At 42.6% G+C, this 16,930-nt stretch overlaps 1 protein-coding gene across 1 annotated transcript in view; it reads right to left on the bottom strand.

Annotated features, from left to right (window-relative positions):
* EXT2 (exostosin glycosyltransferase 2) overlaps window positions 1-16,930 on the bottom strand; it is a 150,594-nt gene that overhangs the window by 127,546 nt on the left and 6,118 nt on the right. Inside the window, exons 2-4 of the mRNA XM_066251323.1 lie at window positions 11,366-11,931; window positions 10,377-10,466; window positions 2,753-2,869 (exon numbers count right to left, since the gene is read on the bottom strand). Coding sequence (XP_066107420.1) covers window positions 2,753-2,869; window positions 10,377-10,466; window positions 11,366-11,901 — 743 coding nt within the window. The 5' untranslated portion in view covers window positions 11,902-11,931. The remainder of the gene's footprint in view (window positions 1-2,752; window positions 2,870-10,376; window positions 10,467-11,365; window positions 11,932-16,930) is intronic.

The following is a 16,930-nucleotide window of genomic DNA, read 5'->3' as shown; positions in this document are numbered from 1 at the left end:
TTTTTTTCAAAGAGGTCATATCAATAACCAATAAGCACATGAAAAGATACTCAACACTATTAGTCATTAGACATATTCAAATCAAAACCACAATAAGATATCACCTCATAACCACTATGATGGCTAGAATAAAAAAGAGAGACAAAGCCCTGGCCGGTTGGCTCAGTGGTAGAATGTCAGCCTGGCGTGCAGGAGTCCTGGGTTCGATTCCCAGCCAGGGCACACAGGAGAAGTGCCCATCTGCTTCCCCACCCCTCCCCCTCTCCTTCCTCTCTGTCTCTCTCTTCCCCTCCCGCAGCTGAGGCTCCATTGGAGCAAAGTTGGCCCGGGCGCTGGGGATGGCTTTGTGGCCTCTGCCTCAGGCGCTAGAATGGCTCTGGTTGCAACAGAGCAACGCCCCAGATGGGCAGAGCATCGCCCCTGGTGGACATGCCGGGTGGATCCCGGTCGGGCGCATGCGGGAGTCTGTCTGACTGCCTCCCCGTTTCCAACTTCAGAAAAATACAAAAAAAAAAAAAAAGAGCGAGAGAGAGACAATAACAAGTGTTGTCAAGGTTATGGAGAAACTGGAACCCTCATACATTGCTGGTGCAATTAAAATGGTGCAGCCATTCTGGAAAGCAACCGGCAGTTTCTCAAAAAGTTAAACACAGAGTGATCACATGACTCAGTAATTCTACTCCTAGGTATACAGCCAAGAGAATTAAGAACATATGTTTACACAAAAACTTACACAAATGTTGATAGCAGCATTATTCATAACTGCTATAAAGTAGCAACAACCCAAATCTCTGTCAACTGATGAATGGATAAATAAAAAGTGGTATAGTGGTATATCCATCCATATGATGAAATACTATTCAGCCAAGAAAGGAATGAAGTATTGAGTCTATGCTACAAAATGGCTAAACCTTGAGCCATTATGCTAAGTGAAAAAAGACACAGAAGGTCACATATTGCATGACCACACTTATATGAAATGTCCAGAATGAGCAAATCCAGGGAGACAGGAAGTACATTAGTGGTATTGCTCGAGGCAGTAGGTACAAAGTTTAGGGGCAGGATAGAGTGACAGCTAATAGGTACTTGGATTTATTCTGGGGGTGATGAAAATGTTCCAGAATTAGTAGTGATGATGATAGTTGTACAATTTTGTGAATATACTAAAAAAGCATAGAATTGTATCAAATCAACATACCATATACCTAAAGCTCACACAGTGTTATGTGTCAATTATATCTCAACTTTCAGAAACTCACTGAATGGTAAATTTTAAAATTGTTCATTTTATGATATATTAACTATATCTCAATTAAAAAAATAAATTAAGTTAACTCTGGGAGTCCACTAACAGAAAAATCTTCAGAAAGTTGCTCTGAGCAACAGGTTCATGAAAGATCCAATCTCTTTGAACTACTCTGCATTTGCTAAGGGCAGAGGCAAAGAAGTTTCCATCTCACCTGAGCTATTTTACATGTTATCTAAATAACAAAATTTGCTATGGGTAAAGTAAGTCCCACAATCTGGTCCCAGACTACCTGGCAGGACACACATACACAGGAGAGAAAGGTGTTCCCTTTGGAAAAGTTCTCTTCACAAAGAATCCATAAAGGCTTCTCGGGAAGTTTGGGATGCTCTGAGAATGATTCCAGTTGTTCTCAAATTATTGCTTTGAGACTCATTTCTAAGCCTAAATATACACGTGGGCTTTTCAATCTCACCCAGCATAATACTTCGAGGGGCAATATACAAAGCAGGCATCTTCATACGGGAACTCTTGGCACACAAGTGAAGAATTCTTCACGTCTGTTTCAAGCTCCCTGAGAGTCTCACCGTGAATGAGCACAACTTAGACCACAGCGAAAAACAGGAGACAAAATGCCCCACACGGCATGCTGTCCGCCCTTTCCATTTACTCACTCACACATCAAAAGCATGAGCCAACCGCGTGCCAGGCACAGAGAACATGGCAGTTACAGCCCAGACCTGGCACCAGCTTCACTGCACTTACAGAATCCAAAGGAGAGGCTCTGAGCAAGTCATTGCAACAGGGCTCCCTGCGTGGTCCACTAGCGAAGGGCAGGCTTGTGATGGGAACAGAGAGCAGAAAGATCATTCCAGGGGCGAAGAAAGTGCCCCTCGAATAGGAGGTATTCAAGCTGAAATCTAAGATATGAGCAGGTCATTAGTCTGATGACAATGGGAAAATATATATTTCTGGACAATGAAGAGTTGTAACCCAGAAAAAGCAGAGAGAACAAAGCTTGTTCTAAGAACTAAAAGAAAAAACAAAATCTAGAGATAGAGACAGTGGTCTAGTGACAGAGGGACTTGAAAACATTTAAAGGAGTCTGGGCTTTATCCTAAGGGCCATGTCAGACTGGAGCAGGGAAACCAAACAGGAGGCCATTTCAGCAATCTAAGGGGACAGTGACCATAACCTGGCACAGGGAGGGGGCCGAGGACATGCAGACGGAGACAGAGCTAAGAAATATGTAGGTTGTAGAATCAATAAGACTCATTCTTTTGCTGTAGAAGTAAGAGAGAGGAAGGAGGTGAGGACAGCACGTGGACCGATTTGGAACGCGTGGCAGACAGCACTGCCCATTTGCTGAGAGGACACTGAGGAAGGCCAGGACGGGGGCGCCCCAAGGACCCGGCCTCTAACTGACACTCTGATTGCTGAGACACCCTCCGTGCTGAGTCCTGCAGGCATCGCACAGCACACCTGGCAGAGCCGCATGCGCCTTACCCTGGCCCCTTCTCTGGCAGGTCCGCCTCCGCTGACAGCGGACTGTAAACAGGAATGCTGACATCGTAGCCTTGTCGGTAAGTCCACGTAGAAAAGCCACCGCCAGCCAACAGAGCCCTGAAAGCAAAAAACTTTGTTAAATAATAAGAAGGTATTCATTCTGATAAGCTCTGTAGAAAGGGACAGGACTACACTAAGTCCTCACTTAACATCATAGACAGGTTCTATAACTTTAAGCAAAACGACATATAACAAAATCAATTTTACCACAGGTTAATCAACATAAACAAGAATTAAATTCTTACTGCATCTCATCAATGTTATAAGGAAACGAAGTTAAACGAAATTACATTACTTAAGGACCTACTAGAATTGACTTTTTTTTTTTGTGACAGAGACAGACAGAGAGACAGACAGGGATAGACAGACAGGAAGGGAGAGAGATGAGAAGCATCGATTCTTCATTGCGACACCTTAGTTGTTCATTGATTGCTTTCTCATATGTGCTTTGACCGGGGGGCTACAGCAGACCAAGTGACCCCTTGCTCAAGCCAGTGACCTTGGGTCCAAGTTGGTGAGCTTTGCTCAAACCAGATGAGCCTGCGCTCAAGCCTCAACCTCAGGGTTTTGACCTGGGTCCTCTGCATCCCAGGCTGACACTCTATCCACTGAGCCACTGCCCGATCAGGCTAGACTTGGTTCTTAATATCAACAACAGCTAATGTTTACTTAGTCATTTTCCCATAAAGACACTGTGCTAAATGTTTTACATCACATCTCCTGGACATCAGCTGAATTCCATCTCTGAGTTACCAGCCTTCCTCTGGGGTCCTCATAGTCTTTCCTTACTTTCCATTTAGAAAGAATATATATCACAGCCCAGAGGACACCCTCTGAACAGCCCCTCTGCTACCTTATTCAGATCCCATTCCCATCTCCCAAAAGTCATTCCCTAGTCTTGAACACATTTACAATAATGGGAATAACAACAAGTCTGCATAGGAAGACTGGCTGGGGCAGTCACCTACTCACTGACTAGACTCTAGTCAAGGGTCCCCAAACTACGGCCCGCGGGCCACATGCAGCCCCCTGAGGCCATTTATCCGGCCCCCACCGCACTTCTGGAAGGGGCACCTCTTTCATTGGTGGTCAGTGAGAGGAGCATAGTTCCCATTGAAATACTGGTCAGTTTGTTGATTTATATTTACTTGTTCTTTATTTTAAATATTGTATTTGTTCCCGTTTTGTTTTTTTACTTAAAAATAAGATATGTGCAGTGTGCATAGGGATTTGTTCATAGTTTTTTTTTTATACTCCGGCCCTCCAACAGTCTGAGGGACAGAGAACTGGCCCCCTGTGTAAAAAGTTTGGGGACCCCTGGACTAGAGTCTCGGGCGACAATGGGCACAGGAATTGGAGACAGCAAAGTAGCACATCTCACACTGCACACGTCCCAGCTTCTCTCCAGTTCCCACCCCAAGCCCTTCTTTCCACTGTCATCCCAGAGCGATGTGTGAATCGTGTGGCTCTCCCAGCCATCCCCATCCCCTCGGTTACTCAAACCCTTTAACCCAATTCCCTGCACAGGAAGCAGAATCCAGAATTGGACCTTCAGTGCTTCTCTTGCAGTTTGCATGCACTAGCTTTTCCCTCAATTAGAAAGCTGTGAACACACTGTTTTAATTGGATCCAGCAAGTAGTGTAATGACACTTCATCAGAGAAAGGAAGCAGGTGTATATCACACCAACTTTTATTGTTATTCTGTCTTTAGGATTCCAAAGCCATCAAAATCACTTACTGGGCAAAGTTTTGCCAGTTTCAAGCACTGCACAGTGTAAGCCTAAACGTCTGAACTAAGAAACCACACTCTGCAATATTGATTGCTACCAATCCTCTCCTTGCCCTGATGACAGAATACATTCCCTTCTAACATGACCAGTTAAAGTTCAAAGATTTTCAAACCACCCCTGGAAATCCCAATCTGTTTGTTTAAGCTTTCTGAAACCAAGAATTGGTTAGTGAGGTAATGTGCAGGCTAAAAATCTCTGCAGCTGCCAGTGGACTCTGTAAAACTTAATGACTATCCTTAGTACCAACATACGGTCCTATTTTTCCTGATTAGCATTCAGCAGTGAATGCATCCAACATGAGTCTGGGCAGGTTCCACGGCCATGACGGCAAGCAGACTGTACGGGCGCCAGGACCTCTGTGCGGAGAAGCAAACACGGATCCAGTACACAGGCAGTGGGCAGTCTAAGTAAGCCCAGGTAGCGGGTGATTAGATATTACACCCACAGCCCCAGAGGACAGGAGTGTGCGTATGTGGTGAGAAAGGAAGCAGGTGTGTATCACACCAATGTTTACTGTTACTGTGTCCCTAGAACCCCAAACTTTAGTCTGTTCCCTGGGGGAGTGGGGGGAGCTAAGCACTAGTAGTTGAAAAGCATGCAATCCAAAGCATGTCTTATGTCACAGATCACACACGTGCAATCTCTATTTGTGATCTCAGGAAGAGCCACAACAGCCATTAATCACACAGACCCCACACCAGCCCTGTTATTGACAAGACGTCAACTTTAAGTCACTGTATCATCTTCTGCCAAGGTTTCCATAACAGTATAATGGAGAAAATATTGCAAGCATCCCTTGCTTGAAAGAACACGTGTTTTACATTGACTGAAAAGTGAATTTCTGAGACGCACATTCTGTTTTCCCATTATGTCTCCCCAAATCAGAGATCAGTTCCAAAGCTGCAAGACACTGGGAAGTAACCTCGCAGCTAAAAGAGTATTAATGATGATCAGATTCATGCCAGACTCAGTGTTAGATCCCTCAAAGTGTCCTCTGGCATTTCTAGCACTTTCCAGGACTTCCTGGCTCTAGGTCATGTTCTCTGTCACTGAACCCTCCCAATGGCCTCGTGTCCCTCCGGTCCCTAGTCCAGGTCTTTCCTCAGATGTTCTCACAGTTCTCCTCCTCCTCCTGAGTACGCGTCGTGCTTAAACACAGTTTGGCTATAAGTTTAGCCTTTGCTTTGTTTTCAACCATGCATGCAATCTGGTCTGTAAATCCCTCAAATATAAAGCTTAAGGTTTTGCAAAAAGAAAAAAAAAGCTGACCAATTCCACTGATCACACAGGGTGAGGCAAAAGGAGATTTACAGTTGTCTATATGGAAAACAATACAATAAGTAATAATACAAGAATAAATAAATTCTGTCTTTCACATACTCACAACTGTAAACCTACTTTTGCCCCATCCTGTACTAATTTATTGAATCAAGCAAATCTATAAGACAGGTAAATTTGAACAATGGTTAGATATTTGGTGAATATTTGGTAACATCAGAGAATTACTATTAATTTTTAGGTATAATAGTACTATAGTTGGTTTTTCAGAAAACTCTTACTGTGCAGATTCAAACGGGAACATTTACAGATGCAACGCTGTAACATCTAGGGCTGTGCTTCTAGGTAACCTGGGCAGGAGTGCCGATAAATGGAGACGGACTGAGTTGATGATTACTGAAGCTGGACAGGTAGTCACACTTTTTATACTGGTTTGAAGTTTTCCATAACAAGTGTAAATTAATAAATATACACCCACACAAAGTAGAAATTTGTGAGAGCTATGTGCAAAGAAAGAATAAAAGTCCAAGGTAGTAATATTACAGGACATAGCTGAGAAAACAAAGATCAGTAAAGTAAAGCACTGAAGAAGTATAATATGCTTCCAATTAAGTTAAATACGCACATGTGTGTGTGTGTAGTTTGTGTGTGTGTAGTTTGTGTGTAAACCCATAGATACACATAGTTATTTGCAAACAGCGATTCCCTTCCAGTAGGGGTGAACAGAGAGGGAAGTTTGGAAGCACAAGTTTACATTTTATTCTTTATATACTTGCATACGTTTCCAACCCTGTACAAAAAAAGTGTGTATCATAGCTATGATTTTTGAAAACTGAAAGAAATAAAAACAGGCTTAAGCAGCATAAGAGATGGTCTCTGAGCAGACATTTCCTTCAGTCCTGTTTCCTGCATTTCCCCCAGTAAAATAATTCTTAGATAATGACACCTACGGCTTTAGGCTGAAGGAGATCTTAGAAGCAATCTAACTAGTCCATCTATTATCTAATTTCTGAATAGCCTGATATGCAGCTCCTGCTGAAACCATCCTGTATCTGGTTCTTGCCTCCTCGGAATCCAGGAATAAGAACAAAGGGTGAGAAAAATTAACAAACAAATCTTGGATTCGTTACCCCAACCATAGGACCACCTAGGTTTCAAAATGAACTTCCCACAAGCAAAGCTACGGAAAGACTATGTGGTGATTCATCACTTGCCGCGGGATTGCTTCTAATCACTTACAAAAATACACACGCAGGAAAAACAATTCACCCTTCCTGATCTGTAACACCTAAGGACTAGCAAGAACTTAAACTCTCTCCTCACTACTTGACACTTTCCTGCAGAGAAATGAAACCCCACTTAACATGTGTAGTTGATAAAAATAAAATCCTTCTCCCATGCAGAAACATATACCAAAATGTCAGCGGAAAGCGAAATGTCTCAAACAGAAATAAGCCCTTCTCAAAATAAACCCAGAACAGCAGGTGAAGACATCACGTTCCTAACAGCTCTTTTTCTTCCCTTCTCTATTCTCTAAAGTGTTTCCCTCTCCCAGAACAACCAAATCCATAAAACAGTAGCCCACTCAGGAACACTGGGGCTGAGAGCCAAATCCGGATCGCTAGGGTTTGGCTGGTTTCTATAGAACGTGTGGAGCCTGACTGCCCTCTATCGTCCAAAACAGTTTCTACGTCAACGTTGAGGAGTGGTCCCCGTGGCCCTATCGTAGTGATAACTGTATTTCCGGTTAGAAACACAACTCTGACTCTAGATAATACTTAAAGCAAAGAGGGCTTAGATTTAATCATCTGGGGAAAAGTTGTACTATGTAGATTTTCATAAAGGACAACGTTAACCTCTAACAAATTAAGAACACAGCTAGCCCTGGGCTGTTCACTCACCTTTTCCAGAGATTTTTAAGAGTTAAACATCAACTGAAATAAAATTGATTATAAATGAGTTTATGCATAAACTTATAACAATCCTACACCTTGAGTATTTCCCAGGACTCTGATCTCGGGCCCAAGCTCTCTGCTCTCCTGGAAGCCCTGCACCCAGCACTAGAAGAGAAACCTTAGTCAGCACCTCAGTAAGCTATGCCTCTACTTCTGGCAAGTGCTCACAAATTCAGAGAGCTGACAAAAACCAGGCAGGAACCAGGCCTTAGGGGGTGGGGGTGCTGCTCTCAGAGGGCATTAACACAGGCTCTGGCCGGTGGCCCAGTGGATAAAGCACTGACCTGGCATGAAAGAGGTCAGGGCATGAACGAGAAGCAATCAGTGATTACACAACTAACTGGAACTAAGTGAACAACAAGTTGATGCCTCTCTCTCTGTTTCTCTCCCTCCCCACCCAGATTAAAATATATATACAGAAAAATAGTTTTTTAAGATGCTATTCTAGAACAGTGTTTTTCAACTAGTGTGCCGTGAGACATGGACAGGTGTGCCGTGGGGAAATTAAACATGGGTCCCCAAACTATGACCCACGTGCCGGATAACGGCCCGCAGAGGCTATTTATCTGGCCCACCACCAGCCGCCTCCGTCCGAACATAAACATTCCCCTCACAATCCCTCCAGCTATCAGCGACAGGAAGAGTGGAGGCACAGGGAATGCTCACTGACCAATCACTTTCTAGGATTCATCCTGACCACTAGCGATGAACCAATAGTAGGCCGCCTCTCATCCACACCCAGGAAGGTCCCCGCTCGGGCTGCAGTGCACTTGTCATTGTGTGGCCGCAGCAAGTAGTTAAAGCTGCTACTCCTCCCCATGGTCCCGATTTCTAATCCTAGTCAGGACTGGAAGTAAATGTTGCCACCACTAGATGAAGCCTCAGCCTCAGCTGGTTATGTCTATCCTGATGGTGTATACAGATATTTGACCTTTTTCTTTTTAAAAGAGGCCCCCACAGAGGGTGATATACAATGCATCACAATGTTATCTATATTGTATATGGCCTCCTGAAGGGTCATCTTCTTAAAGAGCTCAAATCTCTATATACACCATCAAAACAGACAGAGGCCCTGGCCGGTTGGCTCAGTGGTGGAGTGTCGGCCTGGCGTGCAGAAGTCCTGGGTTCGATTCCCGGCCAGGGCACACAGGAGAAGCGCCCATCTGCTTCCCCACCCCTCCCCCTCTCCTTCCTCTCTGTCTCTCTCTTCCCCTCCCGCAGCCGAGACTCCACTGGAGCAAAGATGGCCCGGGCGCTGGGGATGGCTCCTCGGCCTCTGCCCCAGGCGCTGGAGTGGCTCTGGTCGCAGCAGAGCGACGCCCCGGAGGGGCAGAGCATCGCCCCCTGGTGGGCGTGCCGGGTGGATCCCGGTCGGGTGCACGCGGGAGTCTGTCTGACTGTCTCTCCCCGTTTCCGGCTTCAGAAGAAAAAAAAAACGAAAAAAAAAAAACCAGACAGAACCAAGGCCCCTGCACCCAGCTGACCATGGGATTTGAACCCACAACCTCAGGGAGAACTCTAGTATTTATCAGAATCCTTACCTAGAAAGCAAACTTCTCAATCTGACAGTAGAGATGCTCTGAGGACTTATGATGTTACACAAGTACCCAACATTTTCTAAAATTGATTTTGTCCAGTCTGTATATAGAGAGAGTATTTGCCAAATTGATTTGAACCCACAACCTTGATGAAAGCGCCAGTATCTATTAGCGGGGCTGTATATATGAGGGGATACATGGGACTGTACATATGAGGGGTTACATGGGACTGTATATATGAGGGGATGCTACGTGGGACTGTATTTATAAGGGGATGTTACGTGTGACTGTATATATGAGGGATGTTACGTGGGACTGTATATATGAGGGATGTTACGTGCGACTGTATATATGAGGGATGTTACATGGGACTGTATATATGAGGGGGTTATCCTTTTTTATTTAACTTTTTTTTAATAAATGTAATTTATTTAAACTTTAAATAAATTCTAGCAGTTAGAGTGTCATTTTGTGTCATTTTGGTAGGTGGTGTGCCCCAGGATTTTGTAAATGTAAAAAATGTGCCACAGCTCAAAAAAGGTTGAAAATCACTGTTCTAGAACATAAGCTGTAATTGGTTCCCCACAACAGATCTAAGCAGCTCTCAGTTCTATCTCTTAAAGAGGAAAGTGCCGCCTGACCTGTGGTGGCGCAGTGGATAAAGCGGTGACCTGGAAATGCTGAGGTTGCCGGTTCGAAACCCTGGGCCTGCCTGGTCAAGGCACATATGGGAGTTGATGCTTTCAGCTCCTCCCCACCTTCTCTCTCTCCCTCTCTGTCTCTCTCTCCCCCTTTCTCTCTCTTCTCTAAAAAAATGAATAAATAAAATTTTTTTTTAAAAAAAGAGGAAAGTGCCTAGGGCAATTTTTTATTTTAACAAGCAATTCTGATTACAAAGTAGGTCCTAGTAGGCTTAGAAATATGATTACACATGAATAAAAGGGTCTTATATTTACTTAAGCCTCAGAAACCCATCACAGTGACAACCCCAAACACACCCACCTGTCTCTGGGGACATCCAGAGCCGTGTTGTAATCTGGGGGACCTCCAGGCAGCATGTTAAACAGCAGGTGGTTTGTACCTCGATCCCACCTAATAAGAAATCAAACAGGAGAATTTACACGTCAATGGTGAAGAAACAAAAACAAGAACCAGTTACTGGATGATAAGTAGCAAGTATCCCCAACCTAAAATAGGGCCACCTCTCAGGCATGCAAAGGGGGCTTCCGGTAACCCGGGCAGCGCGTCAGGTGTTAATCAGCCTGGAGCCACAGAAGGGAAATACGGGTGGATGTGTACTCCGAGCCTGTCCACGATAGAACTGCTTATGATCATGGAAGCCTGAAACTCTCTCTGAATGTGTGCCATTAAAGAAAACAAAAAATAAATCAAATATAGAAGGTTTGTTAAATACATCATGGAACACGTGCAACATGGAATACTATACAGCCCTTAAAATTATATAGTAAAAAAGTATAAAATTATTTGAAAATATATTTTCAATATATTTAAGGGAAAAAGGCAGTAAGACAGTATGTACTGTGTTCCTATTCTTGACTAAAATGTATATTTATATTTTTTATATAGAAATATATAATTATGCATATGCATATATTTTTACAAAGATGACTATATATTAATAATGATTATGTCTTAGAAACAGGATAAGTCTTATACTCTTTTGTTTACCTGTATTTTCAGAACTTTTACAGTGAACATGTATTTGTGGATAATAAAGATGTGGGGAAAAGTATTTAAATTTAAAAGAAAATATATGGAGAGATGACCCACCCATAGTTTTTACACTCTAAGAAGTGTGAGCCCATCACAGAAGCACCGAAGGCGGACTGCTCACAGCACTGCCCTCGTGCTAAAGCACTGCCCACCCACGTCCCCTCCAGGAGAGAAGAGCCAGCCCCAGGGAGGGAACATTCTTCTCGCTCCCCTTCCCTTCAGTTCCCTGAAGGACGTGGCTCCAGTCTGTAAAATACCTAGAGAGTTGGGCCAGCGCTTGCGCAGTCTCCTTAATGCGGAGCGAGTTCTGGTTCAGCACGTCGATGGACGGGACAAACAGGCAGGCCCGGGTGATGTCGTCCGTGTAGTAGTCGCTGTCTGAGATAGCCGTGAGCAGCTCATTATACTCCCGGGAGATGGTGTTGCTGACTGGGACGCCAGAGTCATCCACGTACTTCTTCAGAGAGTAGATATACACCTTGATTTTGTTCTTTGGGTTGAAGCCACAGCGGTAGACATCAAAACACGTGTGCATTCTGCAACTGAGGTCGCCCCGCTCGGGGATGGGACTGTCGGCCGGCAGCCGGACCACGGGCACGTCTCGGACACTGCGCTTCTCCACGTTCCAGTCACTTGAGGACTCGATGGAATGAGGCCAGAACTGAAACATGCCCGTGGCAATGAGGCCCAGGAGGACAACAGAGAACAGGGTGATGTAGTAGATTCGGTGCTTGGTCTTCATTCTTGGGATGAGGGCAGGACCCCGGATATTGTACTTGACCGACGCACACATAATGACACAGACAGCCTCTTCCTCACGCTCCTGGTCAACAGGTGAAGAAAGGAGAAAAATGAAGTATTTGGGGTAAATGACAGTTGAAAGGACTGTTTAACTTTTAATATACCTGTGTCTTTCCCTTAAGAGGTTTGATGAAATAATGAAAAGGAATTTTGACCTTTCTTTATAGATACGAATATATGCTATATAATATCTTTAACATTTAATACTACATATACTACGTAATATAAATATCTATAATATGATACAAAAATACAATTATATCCTAAATATATTCACCAAAAGCATAAGTTCGTAAACGTGTGGGGCCAGGGAAGAAAAACAAAAGTGCAACAGCTAAAGACTGCTGTTTTGTTTTGTCTTCAAACACTGCATAACAACTGACGCTTCATCTGGACAAACTGAGGCGTAGTTCCCTAAAATCTGTTTCCATTCATTTATTCATTCAACCCTCTAGGGAGCAACTACCATGCATTGTAAAAGAAACAGAACCAAGCAGAGACCCCGTCTTAAAGGAATTTACCTTCTAGTGAGAAACAAAACTGTACCAAAACGTAAGATATAGAAATACCACTAGGGCCTGACCAGGCAGTGGCGCAGTGGGTAAAGCGTCGGACTGGGATGCGGATCCAGGTTCCAGACCCCGAGGTCACTAGCTTGAGCGCGGGTTCATCTGGTTTGAGCAAAAAAAAAGCTCACCAGCTTGAGCCCAAGGTCGCTGGCTCAAGCAAGGGGTTACTCGGTCTGCTGAAGGCCCATGGTCAAGGCACATATGAAAAAGCAATCAATGAACAACTAAGGTGTTGCAATGCGCAACGAAAAACTAATGATTGATGCTTCTCATCTCTCCGTTCCTGTCTGTCCCTGTCTATCCCTCTCTCTGACTCTCTCTCTGTGTCTCTGTAAAAGGAAAAATAAAAATAAAAATAAATTATTAGAAATACCACTAGGAAAGTATCAAGTGGCAAGGGTATTTAGAGAAGAAAAGATTAATCTTTAATCTCCAAATAAAATATACAGCAATGTTTTATAAGGAAGGCAGTAGTTGACACATTTAGATAGAAGGAATAAAAGAATGGAGAGAGAGAGGAAAGGAGGGAAGGAAGGAAAGAGGGAGGAAGGGAGGGAGGGAGGGAGAGAGAGAGAAAGAGGGAGGGGGAGGGAAGGATGGAGGGAGGGAGGGAGAGAAAGAGAGAAAGAGGGAGAGGAAGGAGGGGAGGGGGGAGGGAGAGATGGAGGGAGGAAAGAAGAAAGGAGGGAGGGAAGGAAGGAGGGAAAATAGGGCCAGTGTGGTGGATCAGTTTCCAAAGATTGATGCCAACAGCTACTCTCACCACTGAATATGCAATCCAATCCAAAGGTGGAATCTATTTCCCTTCCCATTGAATCTGGGTTAGCTTTGTTTGTGATCTGCTTTGACTAAGAGAATGTGTCAGAAGTGACATACTAGGGCTTTTGAGTCCTGGCCTTAAGAAATCCTATAGTCACTGGTTTTGTCCTCTTGGAACCCAGCTGCCACACTGTAAGGAAGGGGAGCTTCCAGTTGAAGGCAACCTCAGAAAGACCCCAATGGAACTATGTGAAGTGGACATATCCACCCCACTGACCTCTACACAGATTGCAGAATCTTTAGTAAATATGTGATTGTTGTTTTAAAGCCACTAAGAATTGGGTTAGTTTGTGACTCAATCAATTCATAACTAAATGAAACAGCCAATAACCATCACTGACTGATAAAAAGAAAACTCTTAGTCCTCAACTAAAAACACAGATTTCCCCTGTAGATCCTTACCAAACAAACCTCCCCTAACTGTTGTCCAGATATTACGTGGGGACAGTAGAGCCTGCAGTGTGACTGTAACATGTCACAGATTTACCAAGTTATTGCAACAAACTATATACTTTGGCATGCCACAAATCCAAGTCTCAGTCTACAAAATGGTCTCATTCTATTCACTCATCTTTCAGAAAAGCTATTACTATAAAGGGAAATAACTGAAAAGCTCATCGACCACCTCAGGGTTTATCAACCATTTTCACTTCAGCTAAACAGAGCTCTCCCCGGTCACTGCCCACGCTGTAAAACTGCTTCCTGCCTAGCCAGCAAGGCACTGCCAAGCCTTGGCTGTTGTGATCATTATCAGCTTTTTGGGTAAAGTGTGCTGAACAGTCATGAATGATTTCTACTTGTTCCTCTCTGAGACCATGAGCTGGAACATAACAAGTTTGCTAGTCACAGACTAATGTATGAAAGCTCATACACTGTAAGCCTCAAGATTATCATTTGGGGTATTGGATATGATATATTCTATTTGACCCATGCTAATACAACCAACAGGATGTTCCCAGCTGCCTGCCCACACTACCTCCAGCCCCGCCCCCGCCAACAGCTCTCTTGTCACTTCAGTATTCCCTCCTAGAGCTTTGGGACAAATATTATACATGCAAGGACCTGCACTGAACACTGCGTACTGCTCCCCGTTAGAACTTGCCGACAGGCTCTCAAGGTCTACTTAGATCTCGAATTAATGGTTCTCAAATACCCAAAGGCTGAGAATCACACAGGAAGCTTGGTAAGAGTCTCTGGCCCCAGCACTGAAGGTTGTATTAGTAGATAGATCTAAAATAAGGTCACAAAATCTGTCATTTTAGCAAGCTGCTCAGATGTTTATTTTGTGCAACCAGGTTTAAAATCTTCATTGAAACAAACTACCTTTGAGAGCCACTACTACACAGTGTCTTTCAAAATTTTCTTTTCAACTAAAACCTACAAATATAGGCACAAATGTGTATATGTATATGTGTGTGTGTGTGTGTGTGTGTGTGGCATATATTTATTCAAAATAGAAGTTTCACAAAACAATGGGTTTTTTTTGTTTTTTTTTTAATTTTTATTTTATTTATTCATTTTTAGAGAGGAGAGAGACAGAGGAGAGAGAGACAGAGAGAGAGAAGGGGGGAGGAGCTGGAAGCATCAACTCCCATATGTGCCTTGACCAGGCAAGCCCAGGGTTTCGAACCAGCGACCTCAGCATTTCCAGGTCAATGCTTTATCCACTGCGCCACCACAGGTCAGGCCTACAAAACAATGTTTAACCTTAGTACACAGTACTAGTCATAGGACATTTGGTGAACATTGTATTTTTCTATTCTGTTATCTTACTGCGTTTTTAAAAATTCTAGCCAAAACCTACTATCTCAATTATACATCCAATAACAGGTTACCCAGTTTGAAAAATACTGTTTCACACTCTAACAAAACTGGGGTTAAGGGAATAAAAGCTTTACAAATTCTCATGATTTGCAGATTAACTACAAAAAAGACATTATAAGGACAAAATAAATCCAAAAATAATCGGAGGAAATAGGTAATAAACAAAACACAAAATAATTAATTAAAGAGAGAACAAAAGGGGTTGACATAGCTAAAAGTTTTCTTTAAAGATGAATAAAATTGACATTTGAAATAATTCTGATAAGATTAATCAAGAGAAAGGACAAAAGCACAAATAAATATCCAAATGAAAATGGAAACAATTCTAAATGCTACATATATTTAAAAGATAAGATGATTAATACCAATGCACTTATGCCAATATATCTGAAAACTAGGATGAAATGGAAACATTATTTTAAAATGTAACATCAAAATGGTCTCAAGGAAAAACAGTAAACCTGAATATAACTATTCATTAAAGAAACTGAATCAGAAGTTTTAAAATCTTCCTATAAAGAAAATCCCAGACCCAGAAGATTTTCCAAGTTCTACTAAACACTAAAAAACAATAGTTCTAATTTTGCACAAATTGTTATAGAGTTCAGAAAAAAGAGGGTACACTCCACAGCTTATTTAAGAGGTTAGCGTATAACCTTAACACCAAAATCTTAAAGACTACTGGTCAGAGTATGGTTCGCTACTCCAGGGGTTCCCCACAACCCTTTCAAAGGGCCTGAACTGTTTTCATAATAATACTGACATTATTTTTTTCCTTTTCCTTTTCCAGAGACTACATGATGTGTGATACTGCAAAAATTCGATGCAGAAGTAGATAAGAGAATCCAGGTGTCTTTTATTAAGCTTTTCTGAAAATAATAAAAAATATCAACTCACAGATTCAAGATACTAAGTTCCAAGCAGAATATATACATACAAAGAAACCACACCTGGATAGGTCAAAGTAAAACCACTAAAAAAAAAGCCAGAGAAAAATATTAAAAGCAACCAGAGGGAGGGAAAAATCTATACAAAGTAAATTAAAAAGTTATATGTATATGTATCAGGCAAACCTATAAAATATTTAGAACACAAGAAAGAATATTTACTTCTGGGAAGAGAATGATTTCTGAAACAATACAAAAAAAGACAAAATAGGAACAAAGTAGGAAAAGATACAATAATAAACTCAAGGTTACAATTAAGAACTTTGGTTCATGGAATGACACCATAAGGAAGTAAAAAAATCTACAAACTAGAAGATACTTGCAATATATACACTAATAACCAGAATAAAGAACACATACAAAGCAATAAAAACAAAAAAAACCAAAACAAAACGGATAAAAAATAGAAAACTGGATAAGACTCGCACAAATTTCACAGAAGAAGAAACATGTGAAAAGATGTTTGGCCTCATCTGTGGCCAGGGAAAGTAGAACCGCAGTGAGACATCTACCTACCAGCACAGGAAAACAGTCCAACACCACCAAGTGTTGACTGTGACCCGGGGCCACGGGAACTCCCGGGAGGAACGTAATCTGGCTCCAGAGTCCCAACTGGTCAGCAGAAGGGCTAGAACAAAAGCTGACACCCACTATGTTACATTCCTAAGCAATTCATTTTGCTTTCTACCTGTCATAGTTTGGGTCCCCAATTGTGTCCCTCTCTGCAAAAAAAATAGACAAAAAACAAAACCAAAGCAAGGATGGGGATATAAGTATGTAGTTTACTTACTTGGAAGGTGACCTCAGAAAACTAGAGTGAAGCAGCAAGGACAGAGAGGGAACTGGAGAAAGCCAGGAAGGA

This window comes from Saccopteryx bilineata, chromosome 1 (assembly GCF_036850765.1).
Source record: "Saccopteryx bilineata isolate mSacBil1 chromosome 1, mSacBil1_pri_phased_curated, whole genome shotgun sequence".
In the NCBI taxonomy this organism is placed as follows: Eukaryota; Metazoa; Chordata; class Mammalia; order Chiroptera; family Emballonuridae; genus Saccopteryx; species Saccopteryx bilineata.
The sequence above is the reverse complement of the archived record's forward strand: the minus strand, read 5'-3'. Positions and strand labels throughout refer to the sequence as shown.